Source organism: Cupressus sempervirens, chromosome 4, assembly GCF_028749045.1.
Source record: "Cupressus sempervirens isolate cs-2001-9-10 chromosome 4, ASM2874904v1, whole genome shotgun sequence".
NCBI classification, from domain to species: domain Eukaryota; kingdom Viridiplantae; phylum Streptophyta; class Pinopsida; order Cupressales; family Cupressaceae; genus Cupressus; species Cupressus sempervirens.
In genome coordinates, this window is record NC_143121.1 from 257853980 (window position 1) to 257877715 (window position 23736).

A 23736-nucleotide genomic window follows, 5' to 3' on the forward strand; every position below is an offset into this window, starting at 1 on the left:
TTACCTCCTCTTTGTCTATGTCGGTTGTTTCAAAACTTTCTTGATGATGCATTATTTGTTTGTTGGTTAGGGCTGGTCACCCTGGAGGTAGACGGTTGCTTCTGTGGAAAGAGCACCCATTGTCTCCTTGTCTTCATATTGAATGGGCATTCCTTAATGGAATGACCCATCACTGGCAGATGTCATAGAATGATTTCTTTGGGCATGACCCCTTTGTGTGGCCACTCTCCTTGCACTCCTCTATCAGTTCGTCCTACGCTTCCCATCATTTTGAATTCTCGCATCATCCTTTCCAGGTCTTTCTAGAGAGCTTGCACCTTCTTATTGGGTTCGTCATCACTCCTACTCTCTTCAAATGAATCATCACTTCCAGATGAAGAGTTGATTCTTTTCTTCTTTGATGTCTTATTTTCACTCTCAAGGTTCATGATCGTCGTGTGTGTCTGCGTACGACATAGGCGACACTATTTTCATCTTCTTCCTAAGGGAGGCATTTAATCTCTCAATAAACCATCTCTTCCTTAGTTTGTCAGTCGACTGAGTTGTTGCCATCCTTCCTAGTAATTCCTTAAGCCATCTATTATAGGCTCTTATAGACTCTTTCTTCCCTTGTTTCAAATTCCGCTCAGAATTCCTTCATCAAATCGTCCCATGAACTTATTTTTTCGTTATCCATGTCAAAGTACCAATCAATGGCCACTTCTCGTAGGGTCGCTGGGAACTGTTGGACCCACTCATCTTTGTTTGTAATGTCGTTTGTCATCTCGATAGTTTTGCATGTCTAGTAGTGTCTCACAGGATCCTCTTTCCTGTTGCCAGCGAACTTTGGTAGTTTTTATTTTTGAGACATGTTTCTGTTCCCTTCGATTGTTTGGTGTGAACAAGTGTGATTAGATTCTGATAGATTGTTTTGACTACTATTGGCTCCCGATGGTTATGTTCCCAAACTGGTTGGATTGGATCTCGTTGGGTTGCTTTGACCACCATGCGGTGTCCCTCTGACACTCCTTGCCCCAGTGTCCTTGACTTCCCTCGCTTCCCCCCTTTCCTTCGTGCTTCACTTACCTCACTCCTGCCTTGGGTTTCCTCTTTCTGTGGTGTGTGAGATAGGTTTATAAACTATTATCGTGTCCCCCCAATCAAGTTTAGCCTTTGTCGTGTTTCCTTGAGTAATTCCTTGCTACTTATCCGCTGGTTTCTGGCAAACTGTGGTGTTCCCCTTTAGTTGTTGCACCTCCCATAACACCTCCCTGGTCACCTTCCGTGGCACCTCTGTGGTCCTCGTAGGGAAGTCCTTCGGCTGATTGTCCTTCAGCAAGCTGCCTTAACCTCCAACAATGTTCTACTTGTTGTGCGAGGATTAGAGCTTCTTGTTTGGCTTCCAAGGAATCCAATTTTTCCTTCTTATTCCTATCTTTATTCAATAAATTGGGCATACATTCTCTAATAAAACGTCATGTTTAAATGGAATGCTTTTATCAATTAATGTTTCCATACATGGTGATGGAGCCCTACTTTTTTGCAAAATTCAGGGACTCCATTTATGATGTTGGAAGCTTGAAAAGATAATCATTGATGTCAAATGGCCTCATAAACATTCTGGTGAGCAAAGATTCAGAGACACATCAACTCTCTATAGAGACTAATATTCTCTTAGTGGGAAGAAGCTTAAATAAGTTTGGATAAACTTTGGAATTAATGTTGTTGCTGATCAAAAAGTAAAACATATGAATTCTTAAAGAATTGTTGCAGGGGTCATTACTTGGAATTAATAGAATTGTATAAGTATAATGAAAGGCACAGAGAAATTCATAAGCTTCTAAATCAGCCAGTCGGTGGTTTAGATTCTCTTCCTTTACCTCCTACAGATGCACAAAAGTCTGGGCCTGAATCCATTACAGAGTACCTGAAGTCACTCAAAGGTCTTGATTATGCTCTTGTACTAAATTGAATTCAACGTAGATTCTTGAAGCTAGTCACCAACATCAATCAAATTATTTCACATCTGTAGACTCCATCATCAATTAAAGCCCGGTAAAACGAAAATGCATAGCCAATAACAACATGCTTGAATCAAGGTCCACGTCACAATTGAACACATCAGAATATATGCTGGAATAGAACAAAGCACTGCTAATCACCACATGAATGTCGAGAACGAAATCCATTATCACTTAGGAAGTATCGATAAGGATGGAAGAGAATGTTTTTCGAAGCCAAACTTGGAGACAAAAGCATAAATTATTCTGGCACTTCATATACTTGTTGTAGGTCCATTTGGATGACACACATCATCGAGCATAAATTATTTTGGCACTTAATATACTTGTTGTAGGTCCATTTGGATGACACACATCATCGGGAGATATAGCTTCAAATATATACATATTTCAAGAATAGTCCCAATACGATGAAGGTGTCTTGCCATTCAAGGAAATATATTTGCCTCCATCTGTTGTGTTCCACAAATATGCCCAAAATTTGGTCAGCTACGCTAGGCATGTTGTTGGTTGTGGAGTTAATGGTCTACGCCAAATGGGATTTGCAGTATCATCAGAGTTGCATAATATCAGAGATTTGAATAAGATTGTGTATGGTAAAGGCTCTGTAATAAAAATCTTCAAAACTCGATACACGTCATTAGCAATGGAAGACCAATAGTGGTTTTACGGGCGTTCAAATAAAAGGACACAAATTTGTGTTAGATTCCAAGGTGGAGCGTCCGCATCCAAGTCACAGGCAAAATATATCATGTGCAAAGCAACTATGATACCTATGCATATGCTTTTGAATTTTATGGCAGTAACAATAGGGTTCAAATAGAGATATGTGAGAGGCATGATATGCATCATTCACATATGATTTAGAGTAAAAACTTTACGAGAAGGAGCATGTGTAGAAATGGAGTGTGCGATGTCCTCATACCCAGTCAGTTAAATCTTGAAGTCATGCCTTCGCAATCCGCCAATTAGTTATCATTGTGAATTGGTCATTTGCGGGCGTCAAAGCATGATCCTCTCGAATGGTTTCCAAGCTTTAGAAAATCCCCAAGAAATGAATTTTATATCAATTGCTAGAAAAGTCTATTGTCTTGTCGTATTTGTTGCAGGTTTGGAGAACATATGCGGGAGGAGGACGAGCTTCACCAAGAGGATTCAATTGTCCATTAAAGGAACAACGTCCTAGGGAGTTAAATTAATTGATTGACACATCCGATAGAGATGGTGCCTAGCAGAGGATGTGTCCATGGATGTGGAGGATGTGTATGTATGCTTCCCAGTTTTGAGATGCTCACGGAGGACATGTGCCTATGTTGAGCGAATTTTACTACCGCTCAAGAAACATAAAATACAAAATTATGAGGTTATCATCAAAATTATATTAAAGCCTCATGTTTATTATGGTTAGTTTTTTTTTTTTGTTATGAAGAGAGGTGATGCCTAGAGAGGCAACTGATACCCTTCAGCCTCCTATAAATATAGATGTAAAATCAAACAACAATACATGTTTCGGTAAATTTTTACATACCCGCATTATATATTTATGTACTTTGATATATTATATTCCTTCATTGGTAAAAGGGATGAAATTTTGAACTAAGCTCCTGGGTTCTGGATTATTGAGCAAATTTTTAGGCGATTTTGGAATTGAAACGCATTGGACGGATCATCCGTAAGGAGTGTCCCTACTTGTAATTTTTATTTCCAACACAATTTGTAAGTGTATCTATTTTTATTTGCATTGGAGTTTTAAATTATTATTAAGTTGTGTCCTTTATAAATATTTTTATTTATTTTCTATAAACATTTTAAAATTCGGATAAGTGGATTGTTTCATCATTGCTTTTTAAATTTGATATACATAGATATTGTGAAATATTTAATTATTTCCGTATTTATGTCTAGTTTGTCTCCACATCACAGGAGTTAAAGCGCATTCTAGACTAGTTAAAAATTGCATTCATATAATTGATCCGTCACGTTTGAATTGTTAAAATTGTTTATAGTTTAAATATATTGAATTTTATAAAGTTAGTACATTCCAACTTATAATATTGACTCTGATTGCCCATTGAATTAAACATCTCTCTTTATATTACTCTTGATTCATAATCCATATGCTGGCAACTGTTTCATTTCTTTCCATTAAGGAATTAATATATTCATTTGTTGCATTTATTCTTTATTTAAAACATTATCACATTTATACAATCATTCACTTTTATTCTTAACTCATAATTTGCAAATTTGAAGTTTTTTATAATTCTTGCCATTTGGAAAACTTTCGTTGTATTTGTGTTCTAACCAATTTGCTATAAGCATTCTGGGCTCAAGTGTTTTTTTTAGGATTAGGTACACCCGCTTTGGTTTTGTAGAGCCAAAAGCGTAGGGGATTTGGATCGCATCGAGCAATACCATCAAGTTGGCCTTAACTGGTTGGATATCCTAGTATCGAGCAAGCAAGGCTCGTAGGATTTCAATCTGCAGTTTTGGGAACCAACACGTGGGTTAACTATGTGACCTTGTCATTATAGATTTACAGTGTCCTTTTTATTCTCCCTTCTCTTCTCAAGGGTTTATAGTTCATGGGTTGGTCCTTCGTTGAGTTTCATTGCGTTCTTCTTCCTCTTGACGGTTATTCTCATGAAAATTTTGTAGGATCTATTGTGGGTGTTGTTCCCACTCATTTTCCTCCCATCTGTTTGTTTGAGCAAGGGATGATTTTGCTAACAGACGGGGAAGGAGGTGATGCAACACCTTGTTCACGATAGGGCTTACATTCAACACGTCCCACATAGTATCTTTGACAACTTCTGCCCTTGCAGGCTCCCTTCGTACAAAAGTTTTGATGACCGCCTGAAACAAAATGTGGAAGTTAGTGGTTAGGGCATGTTTCTCTTCAAAGAGCTCTGTAACTCCTCTGTCGTTGGTGATGATATTTTCATTAACAAGAAGTCATGTTTATTCACCGTATTCATGACCTTTATTACTTCCCAAATTCGGTCGGCAATTGGGCCAAAGGTTTACTGTCATGGGTAAACTAATTTCAATACATGCTACAAAAGTAATGGAAAAGCATAACACATAAGTAAATGTAACATAATGTTTCAGGAAACCAGATTGTTATTCCATTGATATCTTCTCAAGTACATAATATGACAGTATATCCAACTGCAACACCAAACAAGAGATTGATAATGATGATATCTTTCTCATTCATGACAAGCATACAAGTAGTACTCGAGGGGTTGCGACTCAATGGTCACGACATAATGCCTTTGGTAACTAACACTTCCTGACACAATTAACTATTCCTGAAACATAATTTACCTGACAACACTAGGGGAACATTTTAACAAGAGGGTTGACAGAGTTAACTCTTGTCTGTATAGTATTGATGACAATAATTTTTTTACAAAGAGGTACTGGTGCGCACTGCACCAGAGGAAAGGCAGGTATTGCCCGAGCATGGATGAGCAGGTATTGCCTGAGTTTGGAGGATGGGAAAATCAAGGAGAGTGCACGTACATGACTGGCCAAATATGGGGATTTTATATCATCCCAATCTACAAATTTATTGTCTCGCGTGTAAGAAATTAGCAGTTCTAGTTGAAAGGACACAGATAAAGTTGTAATAGAAAGTCAACTGGAGGAGCTTGAATACCAGCTGGGTAAGCTTGCGGTTGCAACACTGGCCTGACATATGGCAACAGTTTCTACCTTAATAGTTTCGCCTTCACTGGTTATCTACAAATTTTTAAACTATATTAAAAATATTTCTGGAAGATTCTCATTTTTCTAATGTAATTGAAGGATGCTATGTGGTCTTGTTTAATAGAGCTGTCTTATATTATTAGGATGTTAATTTAGTAGGTTTCCATGTGGAGTGTGGTCTCTTTGTTGCATATTTATAGTTAGAGCTTTTTTATATTATTTTATAGTGGACTTTTGCCCTGAGAGACTAATTTTATTGTGATCAATAGAGTTGATTTTATCTAGGGCCACTACTTTCCGAATGATGAAACTACTGGGTGATATAATCCTCTCTTCCCGTCCAAAAATAATGACCTCTTGCTATTGTGCCTTGCAAGTTAGTTACTGTTATCACGAGTGTTACCTTTGCACCATGCTTTTGACTTTATTTACATAATTTCTTTGCCGTATTATAATACTTCTATTTTCAGGTGTATTTAAGTCATGCTTTATAATCCAAATTTTAATTAAAGATAAAAGTTGGCTCATTCTGTACTAGTGGACCAGGATTCAGTATTTGCGACTGTAATATGGCCTATGTATTTGACAAACATTTAACTGTAGAAGAATTTTTCATTGCAGGTTGAAAGATCTTTATGAGAAATGCCCAAAGGAGATAAATGCTTACTCAGGTTGCATGTACTATTATACTAATGAGTTTGAGTTATGCCGGAAAGAGCAGGAGCAATTTGAGCGAGCTTGCCCTCTGCACAAATGATTGAAGGTTTCCTTCAAGCGTTAATTCCACTGGGTCAAGCCACAACAAACCATGGACTGATTTTGATTATTGACCAAAGAGGAGAATCTCTCTTGGTGCACTCCAAAATTTTCCCCAATAAATTGATACAAGATGAATTTGAGGTTTGACAAAGACATTCTATTTGTTGTTTCTTCTGCTTATTCTTTGCATGTGCGTGATAAATTGGACCCATGCTTTAATTAGTTTTGACCTTTCACTTTTTAGATGTTTTTCATCCAGCCTAGTGTAGGGCAAGATCCTCTTTTTGCAGACTTTTTCTTCAATTTGAAGATTGCTTCATCACAATGCTACACTCAAGCTGACACCATATAATAGTTTAAATTCTATTTTCTACAAGCTAATTGGAAGCATATAGTTGTGCTCATGTTATTTAGTTCATCAGTTAAACTCAGAATGTGATATAAATTCTCATCATGATTTCTTCTCTTACATTACAATTTCTACTGTTAAATTAATTTCAGTCAAACAAATAATAGTTATATTTAGGAATTATTTAACTTGATCAAGCATAAATGTATGTATTTCTTCTTAATGCTTTCCCCCATATACCATTTTGTTCTCTAGGTGTCTTTTTCTTCTGAATGTGATGTGGGTGCAAGAATGCGAAGCCATTTATATTGAAAGTACAGGTTTTAAACCATACAATCCTTTGATTTTATATTTTTGATGGCACAACCATTCATCCTCCAAAAAAAGGTTATAAAGGGTGTTGGTATTACTTGTCATGTCCAAGATTTACAGAGGATAAATTACAGAGTAAATACACGTGAGAGACATACCAGAAGGCTAAGTTGTCCTAAAATGTCTTGCATATTCACACTGGCTCATTATATATTTGGATAATTTTGTAGGATCTATGGCTTACTATCAGTTCCCTTGGGTACTACTTATGATTTTTGACCCAGAACATTTTTTAAATGTATCTTCATGAATTGCTCAATTCATTTTCTTCAATTTCATCATTTTTACAATCTTTAGTGGTTGGGCTAACTAGTTATTCTCTGTTATGGGCCTACTTATCTTCATTAAAGTGTTTTTTGCCATAATCTGAAGACAACTTGTCACTTTGGAGTGAAAGGAGATAAAAGTTCTATCACATGATCTTGTGATAAATTAAGCAAATATAGCAATAATCGAGAAACACCCTGGATTATGTAGTTGAGACAATTACACTAAATACTTTGATCAAAATGATGAAGGCTGGAACAAGGGCTTAGCTTTAAATGCACTGGAGTAATTTGCTGAAGATTGTACTTTAGGTGTTACAGATCGGCATGCTGTTCTAGACTGATAAATGATCTACTTTTATATTTTTGTCACTTTCATGCGAAAATGTCATGGAATATAAGCACCATCGACATATTTGACCTTTGATTGCACAAATTACTGGCCCCAACTACACTCCAAACAAACTGCAGCAAAACTCAAAAAAAGAAATCTTTAGATTTCGGCATACACAATGATTTTTTCTCAAATGTTTTGTTGTGTTTGCCGAAATCTAAAGATTTCTTTTTTTGACTTTTGGTGCATTTTGTTTGGAGTGTAGTTGGGGCCTTATTGAGCTGCCTCTTTATATTCCTTTGTTATATTCCAAATGATTATTAAATGGTATTGTTTGATTCATATTTTTTGAGTTTGGATGTTGGATAGAAACGACCTTCCACAGATCATCGTTCCTACCTGTTTGATCCATATTTGTTGTCGGTTTCATATTTGATCATACTAGAACTATCCATATATAGCCACCATTGACGTCTCATTCTATAGTTTATTAGTTTTGGTTCCTAGTGTTCTTTGTGAATTGTGGGGTGATAGCGGTATTTTCCTAAATGCACAATGTCTATATTTCATACTGATTTTAGTGATTGTTCAAACCAATTTCTTTGAACCATTTTACTGTTGTCTCCTGTCATGTCTTGAACATCCATCGTCAACATACCTCCAATCTTTCTTATTTTGAGCATGTCAAGCTATTTGAACTAACAATGATTTTTCTTTCTTGTGCTAAACCTTCTTGTTAGGATGATCTTCTTTCTTTGCTAGGTTCGTAGGGAAAATTGTTCTACATTGGTGGGCAACATGTCCAATGTTGTTTCAATTTGAATACATAATACCAAGATCATCCAACAAAACAAAAGGATTTTGAGTTTTGAGTTTTGAGTTTTTAAGTGCTCTCTTTTTTTCTGCAGTGTATTGCTTTATGATTGAACTTGTTACAAGAGTAACAATATCCATTCAAAGTGTTAGAGAAATGCGTTTAAAAACTTTTATCCACGCAATACGTTAAACCACATAAATAAACAATTATGAACACAAGGACACAATTTTATGTGGAAACCAATATGGGAGAAAGCAATGACAAATAAATGCTTTTAATATAAACTTTTCTTTTACAATATTTTGTAGGTTCCAACCTACTAGAAGCTCCAATGTCTAATTTTATGAGCACCGACTCATTCGGAGCTGCAACACCCACTATTAGAGGGCAACCTTGAAGAAAAGTGAAAGGAAGCCAAAGTGTGGAAACACTTCCAAATGCCAAATCTATCACGACTGATGATGCTGGAAAAATTCTTACAAACCCTTAAGACATTGCAAACTAGATAAACACTTTTGAAATCAGATTTAAGAAAACAAACTCAGAACACAAGTTATATGTGGGAAAAAACTCACCCTCCAAAAGCCAAAACTAATTGTATTATCAACAACAACAATTACAATACAATCCTTGAGCCAATGCTTGTCAAGAGAAATTACAACACCAAAGAGTTCTATAAACATTTGGCACATAAACACTCCTTAGATGATATCCAAAACAACCATACAAAATGCACTAAAGGGATACATATTTATAGAGCTCAATACAAGTTGAAAGAGCCCATGGTTTTCAAAACCATCTTTAACACCAAAGAGGTATGTGGTGTTAACTTGTTAAACCAATGCCATTTGCACATAGAAACTTCCAAAATATCTCAACCATAACAATCACTATTCCATATGCAACACTTACCTTACACCACTTGTCAATAATGAACTCCAATGTATATATATAAACTGCCAAATATTAACTCTACATGACTCGTCCACCAAACTGGCAACTCTCATAATCATTACATAGATTCAACATAGAATCTTATGACACTAGCTCCTCAACTTTAGGTCTTCTAAAATGGGCTAAAAGAAAGAAAGAAATAGAGTGTTTGGACTCAAAGGTTGTGACACCCTTATCCTAAGATTCTCCCACTTGTCGAAGACCTGTTAATAGTGAAAACTCTGTCACCTGCTCAATGCCCTAAGGCCCATAGAACCAACACACTATATGAACTTCTGAGTGCTCATTGGCTTCATTAATGCATCTACAACATTCTCCAAAGTACCAATTTTTTGTAACTTCACCTATCCATCTTCCACCATATCACAAACAAAATGATACAATACATCGATATGCTTTGTTCTGACATGGAAAATAGCATTCTTTGCTAAAACATATAGCACTTTGACTCTCACAATAGATAGTAATTTGTCTTGCATCAAAACCTGTATCATGTTGGTCCCAATCATTATTGAGAGGGAAGCTAAATCAATACTGTCCAAAAGTGGTTGTTCCTCTAACTGTTTCAAACAATCTTTATGTAACCCACTTTATAGCTAAAACCAAGATCAAGTAAGCTCACACTCAAAAGCATTCATTAAGATGACACATTGTTTTTGTATGTGGAAACTCTTGGTTAGAGGGTCAAAATGATAGTGGGAATAATATACCCACTAGCCCTTCTAATGCATGTAAAGGGGTGCTCTGTTAAGAACTACAAGTGCTTCTTTTGGAAGCGCATCCTGTAAGGAATGCTTGCAATGTGTTAGGGTTACAGAAGCTTGTAAAAGCTACTTTGTTAGAGGATTTGCAAATCTCATTTTGAGAGACACCTCGTTAGAGGATTTTACAATAAGCTTCCCAGTGAAGCTTTCTTTGTTAGGAGCTTATAGGATAGATTCAATGGTAAGAAAGCATACTAAGTGTTTTGACCTCAAGTGTGGCATTGGCTTTTTGTATAGATCTTAGCTTCATATCCTCGAAGATGCACTTATCTTCCTGCTTGCTTGGTGAGTGCTCTATTCTCACCTCTCCCTTGGTTGTCTACAACAACTTGTCATTGTTCCTTCTCCGTCTACAACTGCTACACCTACTGGTTTTCTTCTTTTTGAGTTTTTTATTCTTAGTTCTTTCCTTCTCTTCTCATAGTGCTAGAAACCAACAACAACAACAACTATGATTGATTTAGTTGTATATACCCTTTCTTCGTTGTTAGGGCACAATTACCCATGACTAGATTATCTTGCTCATTCTTGAATTCAAAATTTGAATTCCATGCATGCTTTGTTCACAGGAGACTTGTGATCCATACGCTTCGGTTGTAGATTGGTAGTGCTGCCAGTCCTACCGTGAACCAATGGTGGCCTTTCATTCTTGCTTGCTTTCATGTTTTTTCCTTTACCTCATGTCACATCATTGGTGACTCATTGTGTTGATGACTAAGATCAATTGTTATCCATTTCTGATTGCCTAGTGTGCTAATGTGGCTGCGCTAGTGTAACTCGTGATTGGTAACTATCAACTTCCTTCATCTTCTTCTTCTTCCTTTGACCAGTTGTCACACTTTATGCCAATCAAATACTTTTAGCAATTAATGGCAACACTACATACTCATTTCGACCTTTGTGCCAAAGATATTTAGAGGATCAACAATCTCCCCCATTGGCATTGATAGCAAAACATTGTTTACCGACATTCTTCCTTTCTGCTTTGTGAGGTTAGTTTGATAGAAAAATTTGGTACCATTCCTTGGCCTGTAGTAGTAGATGTTGCTGATAGATGGACTTGGCCAAGTTTTTTCTTTTGTCTCAGTGTCCTGCTTCTTTTCCTGTTCTCCTTTTGTGTTCGAGTTTTCTCTTGTGCCGCTGTAGATGTTCTTGTGCTTCATTCTTTTTGTATTTTTCCCTTTTCTAAATTCTACCTTTATTCTTTCCTTCTTTTGTTTCTTCTCCTCTTGATACATTCTCCCCCTGCTGCTGAACCTTTTTCTTTGTACATTCTCCTCCTTTTTGTCATTAATGACTTATGCTTGCTTGAGTCTAGTTGATTCGACCGGTTATAAGCTCTATAACATTCCTTGTGTTGTTAAATCTTCCTCTGTATACTTCTGTTAAGATCATCTTTTGAGACTCGTTCATCCTTGGTCTCATCTTGATTAAAGAATCTTCCACCATTTTCTCATAATCATTTGTTCCAGTGCTCCATTTGTCATTTACTATTTTTCTCAAATGTTTGGATAATGACAACCCAATATCATATTGCCTTCTTTCTATTATTCTCAAGCTAGTTAATACAAACCCTATAGCTTTTGTCCTGTTTTCCTTAGAAAATCTTGTAAATCTATTCTTACGAATAGTATAATCACACTTCTTTACAATTGTATTTACAATTTCAGTTATGAGAACTAGTTTGTATTTCTTCTTACCTTTCTTGGGTGCCAATGACACTTCCGCTTCTTCCTGGGTGGCCTTAGTGATCATAGCTACTCCAAAAGAATTATCTTTAGATTGGGTTTCCTTAGCCTCAGGTTGATCCGATGATGATTCTCTTCTTTCTAGTGCTTGAGTTGTGCGAGGGGGATTCGTTTCTAATTCTTCTTCCATTTCCTCAGTGCTTAACAATTTGAATGAGATTTCTTTGAATGGTTTAGGTGCATGATTCCTCGTTACTCTCTATGGAGTTGTCTTTTGAGCTTTCATTTGTTCCAAGAGAAGCTTGTTTCTTATCTTTGTGTAGGTGCCAAACCTTGACATAATGGGGCTTTCTTTTGATGCTATTAACTTTGTATTAAAACGATGTCAACCATAGAGTTCTTGGTTGAGCCAAGCACAATGCACTTGTCTGTGCTTGCTAGAAAATAGGCTTTGTCTTTGTAGCTTTCCACTAGATTTGTGGGTATCCACTCTCTTTGATTCATTTCCTTTTGGATTCTTTGAAATACTCCCACAACATGGAATTCTCCTTGCCTTCCAGTTTCCTATAAAGTTCTCCTTTTTGAGTCATGATCGATTGGACTTCACTCTAGTTGATGTTTGGGGATCCATGGAATTCTCCCCTTTGGTAGATTAAAATATATACAAGTATGGATTTGTACCATAGGGTTTGATCTAATTATCATTCATTATCTTTCCCATGCTCTCCGTTATCTTCCTGTGTAGACATATGCATAGATCAACCTTTGACTTGTTGTGGATGATTTTACCACTCCATATGCTATGTTTTTAGGAACACTGTTTGCTCTCTTGGCATGGCATAACTTTTATCCCAACACCATGACCACAAACCTCAGATTAGGGTTTGGAATTTGCTTTACTGTGCAACCCATTTTGTCCTATGCCATCTTTCCTCTAGTCAACAAAGCTTCTTGCCTTGCCAATATGACATTCATTGATAGGTCAATGCAAGATGCATTGAACTTAGTTACCCTTTCAATTAGGGCCTAAGTGATACTGTGTGGTTTGTCCAACCATATGCACTATTCATGAATTTTGCATAGAACAAATCTTACCCATTCTTTGTGAAAGAAATTAGGTAAGTCCACCTCTCTACTTAGCATGGAAGACACTAGATCTTTGTGTTCCTCTTTTAGGGCTCCTTCATACCAAAATATGCCATACAACTCTCTTGTCTCCTTGTCGCTAATATCTTGGATCTCAATTTCCAAATATGTACTCACATCTTCTATGATAAATATATCATCATGTAATGTGATGAAAGTGCAGTTTCATCTTCAACATCCTTCCCCCTTGCTATGATTTCCTTGTACTTGGGGTGATTGCTTTGCCTGCTGTCAATTAGATTTACTTAGTTGATCTCTTCTGCCTTTTTTTTTTTTCTAGGCTTAGGATTATTCACCAAGCAAAAATGTAGGAGATTCTTCTTGCGAGTGATAACTTTCGTAACTTCTCTTTTGAGCTCTTAGGGTTTTGTAATATGAAAGCACAAATGATTTGAATAATGAAAAGTATCAATTGACTCTGAATCCTTGTATTTATGTCATAAAATTGTAACATTGGGGTTTGGAAAAAGACTTTACGCACCAGAGGACATATGCCATTAATGCTTCAAATCATTCTGCAATGATTACTTTTCAACATCTTGATATTCCACCAACATGTTATGCTTTCTTTTAGCGTCAACATCTTTTCTCTATAACTACTAGTTTAGACTAGGGGACCGATTTATGATTATTTCCTTTATCATCTAACCCCTCTAAGCTTTTTGAGCTTAGTAAGTTTTTGAGGTCTCACCACTGACCATTGACTTTTCAACCTCATCTGGCTTTGTTTCAACCACTTTACTCTTCTTCGTCCACTTAGTGGTGATGTCCTCTAGCTATTCTTGAAGAGCACATGATTATATTGAGGGGTGAGGTAGGGTGGGGGTGAATCAGCATATTAAGAAATTTGCTAATTAAAACTTTTTATCCAAACAATTAACTTTAGATGACAAAATGAACAATTATGCAAAACACAATAACACAAGATTTACATGGAAACCCAATGCGGGAGAAAACCACGACAATGAATGCTTTTATAAAAACTTTGTTCTTTTACAATGTATTGTAGGCTATGACCTACTAGAGGCTCTAACCCCTATGTTTATGAGCATTGACTCACTAGAAGCTCCAACTCCCACTGTTTGCTATCTCTGACCTATTGGAAGCACCAACCCCCACTATTGTCTTTGTGAGCACGAACCCACTATACACAAACATCTTTTCCACCTTTGCAATATTGCTAACTCAACTGATGATGGACAATTAATTCATCTTCTTTGATTTGATATTTATATCTATATAACTTTCATTTATCTCTACACAAATTCTTCTTTTATATTTTCAATAAAATTGCAACTTTTTCTCCTTGATTCAAATAGTCATTTTCATGTTTTATTTACTTACTTTTCTTCCACAATCTTCTCTGATATGTGTGATCTTCTTTCTTCACACCGCTTTATTATATATATATATATATATATACACACACACACACACACACTTTAACTTTTATTTCCTGCTCCAACAATCTTCACATATACATCATATTCCAATTCTTTACACTATCTTATTTCAGTTATATCTGTCTCATCTATTTCTTTTTCTCACCACACACTATATTTCTTTCCGTAATACATTTCTACATACTCCACTATTATTCCATAAATACTAATCACACTCTTCTTTTATATACTCTTATCTGCACTTACCTATTCAAGCGCTAACTTTTGTTCTCTTAGATGAGTTTCTATTTATATTATATTATTTCAAGTAAGAGTTATGCCTCTTGAAAAGAGACATCTCTTATAAGCAATATATCTGTATATCTTAATGGCACCATTTCATAAAATGATTTATGTTATAATTTTATTCTTTCTTTTAATGATCTCTCTGCTCTTAATTCCTCCAAAGATATTATAACATGAAACTTTTGATGATTCTATAAAACTGTTGGCTAACAGTTTGTCTTCCTTAATAATTTGGTTTATTCCTTGACTCTTAGACAACCCAATGGCTTGTGGAAAACAAAGAAGTTAGCAACATAATGAGTTAGTGTAGTAATCTATCAAAGGCCCCTACATTGAAAGGTACAACTCCCTTATGAATACAAGATTTATAGTGAATTTTGTTTTTCAGGTTTTGGGGGTATGCTCTTAATTGAAGAGTAGAAAAGGAAAATACTAGATTGTTCAACACTCCAAACAACCTAGGCAACAGTAAATGGGGACTAACTCACTAAATGCAATCTATTCAGTCTATAATGCAAGAAAGGGAGACATGCATAACCAATTACGACAGTAAGTGAGAAAGGAAAAGATGGCAGAATGGGTAATTCCCAAATTATAAAGTTAGCTAATGTTTTGACAATACTCGGATTGTCTATTTCTCATCCACTCCATCGACCAATTTTTGGCTTTCTTACACAGCAAACTACACTTCACACATGAACTACAATGTATAGCAAAAAGAACAAAGAAAACTCATGTTGAAGAAAGTAAGGCATACAATCTATTGAATGAAAGATGTAAAACCAAGATCATTAGCATTCATTCAATTATCAACAAAAGCCAGTTCGTTCATAACACTACACTATAACTAAGTGAACAACATAATTAAAATTGGACTCAGAGTCACACACAATAGTCCTAGCTACAGGGTTTTGCCCATCTTATTAACTTCACAAAAGGTTACATATATAAGCATTCTCAAAATGGTTGGTTACAATAGATGATTACATCATAGAGCATCTCTAAATAGAATAAGCTAAAAATAGGACAAACTTTAATCATTGTCCGTTACAGAGATTGACAAAAATGCCATAAATGGCTACAAAAAGTAGGAGATAAAGGAAGATGCCTGGAAGAATGACAAAACATCATGTTTTCTTAGGAGTAATTGCTTTAGCTCTGTAAGCTTTAATAACATCAGTTACTTTGTCCAGCTCTTTGACACCTGGGATGATTATGTTGTTAGCTCAAACCATCCAGTTGCCGTGCATCTTTGTTAATTCATCTATTTTGGCAACCTTCGATTGGAACTTTTCCAATGCTCTCTTTATGATTGCATCTTCTGATGAGAGGTCTTCAATCTTTGACATTTGGAAGTTGAGTGGATCAACTTCATGAGTGAATGCCACGAACTTTGACTTCATCCTCTCAACATCCACAAGTTGCCATTAGCAGACACGAAGGACTGTGTATGCAATATCTTTAGATATTCAAATAATTTCTCGACGACCTTTTGCACCAGGTCATGCACATCTTTGGGCTTATTCATAGACCTTATAGAGCTCTCTATAGTAAACTGCATAGATTGTTTCTAGTGAAACAATCGCTCTTTCCCTATTTTTTAGGATCCCATGAATGATGACAACATTTGTTTTCATGTCGATGACCTCCTGCAATAGGGCCAATTGCTCAGTGAGTCCATCTGCTACCTTTTGTATGGTGGATTGATGATTGGAAGCTGCCTCCCTTAGCTTGTGAGCATCTAATACCAGATTTCTCAAGTTTTCAATTAATGGGGGACCTTGAGCCTTCCTCTGGTCTACCCAAGCTTGGGCTATTTGCCCAAATTGCTTTTCTTGTTGCAGCTTTAGGAGTAGGTTCTTGTTCTCCTCTGAATTTGGGTCAAATTGGCTCGATGAGGTACTCCCAAATACAAATTTGATGTACTCCATCAATTCTTTGTTTGAGGCCTTGAGGACCTCCTTTTCCACTATTAGCTCTTCCAACATATCTTCAATTTTCTCATTAGTGGACTTTCATATGTTCACCATGGAGTCATGAATAGCGATACCAATATCCACCATTCTAATTTGGAAGTCATATGTGGAAAGCTCATGAAATTTACCCTCCTTTTGTGGGTCTGCAATCTCTACTAGTGTGTGGCTAGTAGAAGGATCAATGGCCAATGCAGCAATGGATTTTTGGTTCTTCTTGGAGGGTGGCTGAGAAGATGTGGCTTGTGTGATCAAGTCCTTTGATGAAGGTGCATCTTCGTATCTTCTCTTCTTCCTATCAATGGTCTCCTTGAGCCATGATTCAATAGAGAGCACATTTATAGCTGATTGTAAGGCAACTTCCTAGCAATTGGTGGATTTTGTTTTCTTTGGAAAGCAATAGGAAAGACAACAACCTTAGTCACTAAGATGGCCAATGTATCTCATTTTTGTGATGTATCCTTCTCTTGGCTATCCATAGGATTGGTGTCACCATCTAAATTGATTATTTGAATAAGGGAGGCCAAAATAATAGCAATTGATTTATCTTGCTCTTTCTCCTTCTCTTTGTCCTTTTCCCTATCCTTCTCTCCAACCTTTCCAGTATCAGGAAGAGGGCTACCTTTGCAAGTAGGAGTGATCGACACATTCTTTCCAAGAGGCTAGTCTCCTCCTTGCCCAATAGACTGAGCTGGGCCTGCAGATGTTGAAGTGGTAGCCGTGGTAGTTGTTGCTGCAATGGACTGAGCAACTCCAGATGATACTCCACCCGTTGAACTAGTGCTCCCCGTCCTTTTCTTCTTTTCTTGGGTCCACTCTACCCACTTGTCTGTCCTCTTGATGATTCCATGCATGAGGACCTCCATGGTGTCAATAATAGGATGTGTGGGCGAGGTAGACACAATAGGAGTGCCTTTGATCTTCTCATAAGATGTGGCATGCATGTAGGCTCCATCATCTGCAAGATCAGAAACATCAACAAAATTATTATGTGACTTAATTTCATCAATCGTTAGCCATGACCAAAATTTCTCCTGAGTTTGGTATTCATTGAGACACCTAGCCCAGTAGTCCTCAATATCTAGAACATGCTTGTAGGAATATCCAAACTTCAAGTGATCTCTTACAAAATTGACTTGATCATATTGGGGCCTGAGTATCTCATAGTCTACTAGTTCAATTTTTCTCTCAAAAATCTTCATCAGATTCCGAGCATCAGATATGGAAGCACAAGAATAGAGTCCAACCACTATGGGAAAGGAAATCCCAACAATTTTCTTTTACATTAGAATACAAAGTGTTCACTTCAAGAATTTGTCAATAGAGTTCAACTAGAACCACCTTATCCTCTGGATATCTTGGTAGCCTTTTGGGAAAACCATTGAAGGCACCTAACCGCAGGTATGAGAAGCTCGAGAATTGGATGAATGAGCACCCAAACTGACTGATGGCCAAAATTGTCTCTGGTGAGAATCTCCTTTTAGGGCATCCTTGCAATTCCCGACATAGCCTCATTGTGAAGGCATCATTTACTATTATGCATTCCTCGTAACTTCTTTACAACTGGAGGTGTGGGTAAAATTTATACACCCTTGTATTCTCATCGTAATTCTGGATGTTGGGAAGGCTAGGCCATAAGTGATCCATAGCCAAGGCATAGATAAGGTATGATGACATGTAGAACTTCTTGAATGCCTTAGCCGAGTTCATCCATGAGGTGAGTTTGTCAGAAATGATTTGCACCTAGTCAATCTGCATACCTTCAACACATATAGCTTGCACTAAAATGAAGTGGTGCTTAGTGAAATCTAGGATCTCCTCTTTTCCTTTTAGTCTAAGTAATAGAGCAAGAATATCTACTATGCTCTCTTCAGATTTGTATCGAATAGAGTCTTAGGCATTTTGCTCTTCTTTGAGTGAGGAGTCTGAAACCATGTCCTTTGCATGTATTCCCATCTGGGTCTTCTTTTCATTAAACATTGATGCTGAAGAGCCGAAGTCAACATCGCAATACTGCTCCTTCATGGGCACACTGAATGCATACTGCATCAAAGCCTTGCTAAGTGAGATAAGAATGGATTGGTTCGAGAAAAGAATCTACTTTGTTTTAGGGTTGTATCTCTTGATACATTCCCCTCTCGATACATTCCCTCACAAGCTCTGTTGCATGCACTGCCATTGGGAAATCGATTGCCTCTACCAATCTGCTCTCTTTCAGCTTCTGAGTGATTAGGTGAATGGGTTGAGAATTTAGTCTTCTATGGAGATCACCAAATCATAAAATTTGAATGATGTGTCTAAAGATTCTTTAATTCAATCTCCAGGCCTTCTAATTTATCATAACCCGCAACTCTGTTTGCCATTTTCTATGATTGCACACGATATAGTTCTCAATAAATAGCTATTGTAATATACTTGAAGAAATGTATTTCAGGCAAATCTGATGAAATAGGTGTAGGAATTCGAATGTTGGCAACACATGAATGAAATTAAGTTCTGCCAATGATTATAATGACATGATTTGCATTTAATTCCATGATCAATGACTATTTAAACTTTTCGTTCATTTGCATGTAAAATAATAAATTCCCGAAAGCTTTATCACTTTACTTAGAATAAAGCCAAATAATCACTTAACAAAACAAGTACTTTAGCTTTACGAGAAGTGCCTTACTTCACTTTAGAATCCAAAATGTAGATATACTTGATAACATTGACATATGTGGGAGAGAGAGAAACTTAGCTTTTCTGCAAACCCATTTTCCTTCCATTCAGAATTGCAACACGGGGAGTTATTCTCAAATGGCTTGCGCACTTCATCCTTGCACTTTCCACACTAAGCATATAACATTTATTTTCCTTAGTCGAGGTGACATCTTCACCATTAACCTTTTCGGAAGTATCTTTTGAGCATCTCCAAATAATATTTGCACTTTAGAGTTACTTGACTTTCTATTTTTAAAGCCTTCAGAGAAGTGGTCTTCTGCATCACCTCGAGACGAGAAACCCTTCTTTGAGCAAGATTTCTCGGAAAGAAGTGAATCAATGTCACTTAAACTTTTGATCTCAATTTGATGGCTATGAGGTTAGATTTTGAGCCCAAAATGATTCATTCAACGTCATGCTGACACTATTTGATCATTGTGACTGAGATTTGACTCAAGTTATTGCAGTTTCAAAAGTAGAACAAAAAACCTTTGTTTCCATGAGTGCACAACGAAAAACCCATAGACCCGTATTTGTTCATAAAAAATGAGTTTAGCTCAGCAATATGATTAGAATTCTCCCTGGCTTTGATTCTTGGCTTTGTGGGTCTTTTCATCATGACACAATTATATACACAACTTGTTAATCACTGTCATGGCCTCATCCTTTGGATACCCACTTGATGCAATTCAAAAATTAGTTGAATTGCTCATAATTCCTAAGGAAAATGATGCTGGGTCAAGATAGTAGATAGCTTTCCATGGATAACTTACTTCTCATCAGGAGGATGCCTAAACACATCCCAACCCTACCTAAAACACCTAGACCCCTTGTACACCGAAGAAATAGAAAACCCACAAAGAATGATGGGTAAAGACAATGCAAGGATACCCAAAAAATGAAGAAAGTGAGGTACTCGGGAAAGATGAGAAGTAGGCAACCTACAAGATACTTAGACATCACACTTTGGACACAAACTCGATTAAATACCAATGACTTTATGTCTAAAAATGGCAGGACTACAATTTGGCAACAAAACCCTCATTTTATACTTTCATATATATCTCCTCAATACTTTTGTTTGGGATGATACTATTAACTTGACTGTCATTTTGTATATTCTGAAGGAGCCATTTGAATCCATGCTGATAGGATTATTACAGCTTACAATTTGATACCCTTGTATTTGAGTTGCGTATGACCTAACGATGATGTCTCCCTTGTTTTTCTATGACATGTACTCCTTCATGTATATACTTAATACCAAAACTCATTGCTTGTCACATGATGGAGTTTGTATCTATCAAATATGATATTAAATGTTCTTGTTAATTGAATGCTGCATCTTTCTCATGTCCCTGATGGTATATCTATCTTAGCTACATTTCTATGTTTGAATGTTTCTTCATACTAGTGGCATTGATATGGGTAACCTTTACATCCTTATCGCTGCTAGGACCATGACTTTTGTTTCATATTGAATATGTACATCCTTGTTCCATCACCGCTTCATCAACAAAATTTATAAACAATGATTTAGAGGATATTATCATAACTTTTGACATCAATTTCTTTATTTAGTTCGATGAAGGTGACGTGGCTACTACTAATACGTGAATTGATATCTTTGCCATTAATTCTGTAATGTGATTATCACAGTATGTCTTCCAGATGTATCTAGTGTATATGCTATTGTATATCTTCTAGAATTCTCGTCGCTTCATGACATTACCATCTATTGCATTTGCATGGGTTCATTCGCTTCATCCACATTTTGCCAATATTCTTCCAAAGTAATGACATGGTAGGATATATTAAACACCATTCATCCCTTATGCTACACACTCTATTCACTCAACATGTTGTAATGATATTTTCCTTTGAAAGTTAATCCCAAGTAGTCGTTCATATTTTTTGCCCTCTCTATTTTGGGATTTTTTGACTTAGACTAATCCCAACCCTCCACTACTCATACTTCACCATCGCTTCTTTCTTAATGTGTGGAACTGGTTTTGGTCTTTTATCAATGTCTATTCACCAACTTTATGCACCATGTTTATTTGATGCAAATATTTGTATTCATCTTTGGTCGCCTTTCAGATGGTTTCTCTGTCGAGACTTTCATACAAATTATTTCTTATTCTATCGATGCCTTATTTCATACTAGTACTCACTTCAAAACTGATGTTTGAATTTAAGTAGTATACATATCGTTGTACATTATTGAATCATATTAATAATTATTTCAACATTATTCTTCAAGGCTATAGATCATTACTTTGTTGCCTCTGCTGCTCTCTGGTTAAGAGCATACCCGTAAAACTCGAAAAACAAAAGTTATTGCAAATCTTGCATTCATAATGGAATTGTACCTTTCAATTCAGGGGTCTTTGATAGATTAACATACTGACCCATTATATTGCTAACTTCTTTGTTTCCCACAAGCCATTGGGTTGTCTAAGAGTCAAGGTATAAACTGAATTATTAAGGAAGACAAACTATAACCCAACAGTTTTTGGTGACTCCATTGGGGAATGTACTCACATGTCCTAAGTTTTCTTAGTAACTTTGTACGTGGCTTTACTGGATAACGTAGAGCTTATCTTTGCAATACTCAATTCTTTGGGTCATGCATAACAACTCATAAGGAGAGATGGTGTTTCCTCACAAAGGACAAATCCCCATAGTGCAACCTAACCTTGGCTTCCAGGTTAAGCAAGAAGACATAATAAATCAATTGAATACTCTTGCCTAGAAAAGCTGAAAGTTTCTTGACCAATACAGAAGAGTAAGCTTCACCCTCGAAAGAGAAGAGGCCAATGTTGAACATTGGGAAGGAGTCTTGCGGGAAAGATGATTAAGAGAAGTGTGGCCACTGTGAACTAAGAAATTTCACCCTGGATCCTAAATACACCAGAAGTGTTCATGGAAAATGGCAAGTTGACCTGGTGTTTGAAGAACTATGGAAAATCGAATTTCCAATATTGGAGGACCCTCTCAAAAGAGGAAGAGCCTACTCTTGGGATCTATTATATCAAGGTATCTGTGGTGCCCTTTTTCCACTACATTGCCCTATTTCTTGGATACGCAGTCATTCATCTTCGCCTCCTGTCTTCCACACTCATATCCCATCTTTGTGTAATGCCCTCACTCTCCACAGAGTAGCTACCCCTACTATTGTCACTTTTCAAGCAATGCATGTTATCCTTCTTGCCTCAATGGTTGTTCCATGGGGTAATGCTATTGGCCCGCTTCAACTAGTAGCTAACAATGATCTACCTAGAGCTTCCCATAAGAACTTTCCCAAGTTCAATGGTGATGGGAAAGTCTATGCTGATGAGCACATTGCAGCCTTCTTCGCTGCATGGAGCATTTTATTTCTCAACATGAGGATGTAGCAGTAAGAATGTTTGTGGGAACCTTAGTTGAGAACACAACTGACTAGTTTTAGCACCTTCCTGTGGGATGTATCACAACCTAGAATGATATGCGGATTCAATTTGAAGCACGCTACACGAGTACTAAAGATGAACACACTTTGTTGACACAACTCACTAAGATAAAGGAGCCTAGTGTTCCTATGAGAGACTTCATTGCAAAGTTTAACAAGTTGGTCAATAGGATCCTTACTACGAGTAGACCTATAGCAAAAAAATGAAAAAATATTCTTTATTAGCTCCATGCCCCTGACATCAGTTTTCAAATTAGATGAGCGCATGTGGTTAACCTCCAAGCTGCTCAAACCCTGGCAATCGAATTGGAGGATGATCTAATAGCAGCCGAGAAATGGAAAAGAGAGATTCAAAATGGAGCCTCAACAAGCTTTGCTACTAGTACAGTTAACAATGTTGAAGCAATGCTTTAGAAGCTATCTAATGAAATGATTTCCATGAAAAGGAAAATGGGGAAAACGAGTCCTTCCTTCCAGCAACCTTATCAAGATATTCATTGGAGGAAACACGAAGGCAAACCATTGCAATTGTCATCTTCTCAGCAAAATCTTGCCACTGAAGCACCTCCTAAGAAGCAAAATATGTATATATTTCATCTAAGAGTGGATCATGATGGTGTTTCCTTCCTAGAAATGAATAGATACAAGCAACTCGCTACTAGTAATGAGCTAACAATTGAGTAGCCCGAAAGTGAAGATGATTCTGCTCCCATGGCGAATCTGGAACATTCTTTTTGGAGTATGAATTGAATTCA

At 36.7% G+C, this 23736-nt stretch overlaps 1 protein-coding gene across 1 annotated transcript in view; it reads left to right on the forward strand.

Moving 5' to 3' along the window:
- The window catches only part of LOC149560968 (NADH dehydrogenase [ubiquinone] 1 alpha subcomplex subunit 8-A-like), a 70652-nt gene extending 63798 nt beyond the window's left edge, over window positions 1-6854 (forward strand). Inside the window, exon 2 of the mRNA XM_089824908.1 lies at window positions 6336-6854. Within this exon, the coding sequence (XP_089681034.1) occupies window positions 6336-6471 (136 nt within the window). The 3' untranslated portion in view covers window positions 6472-6854. The remainder of the gene's footprint in view (window positions 1-6335) is intronic.
- Window positions 6855-23736: the final 16882 nt, after the last annotated feature.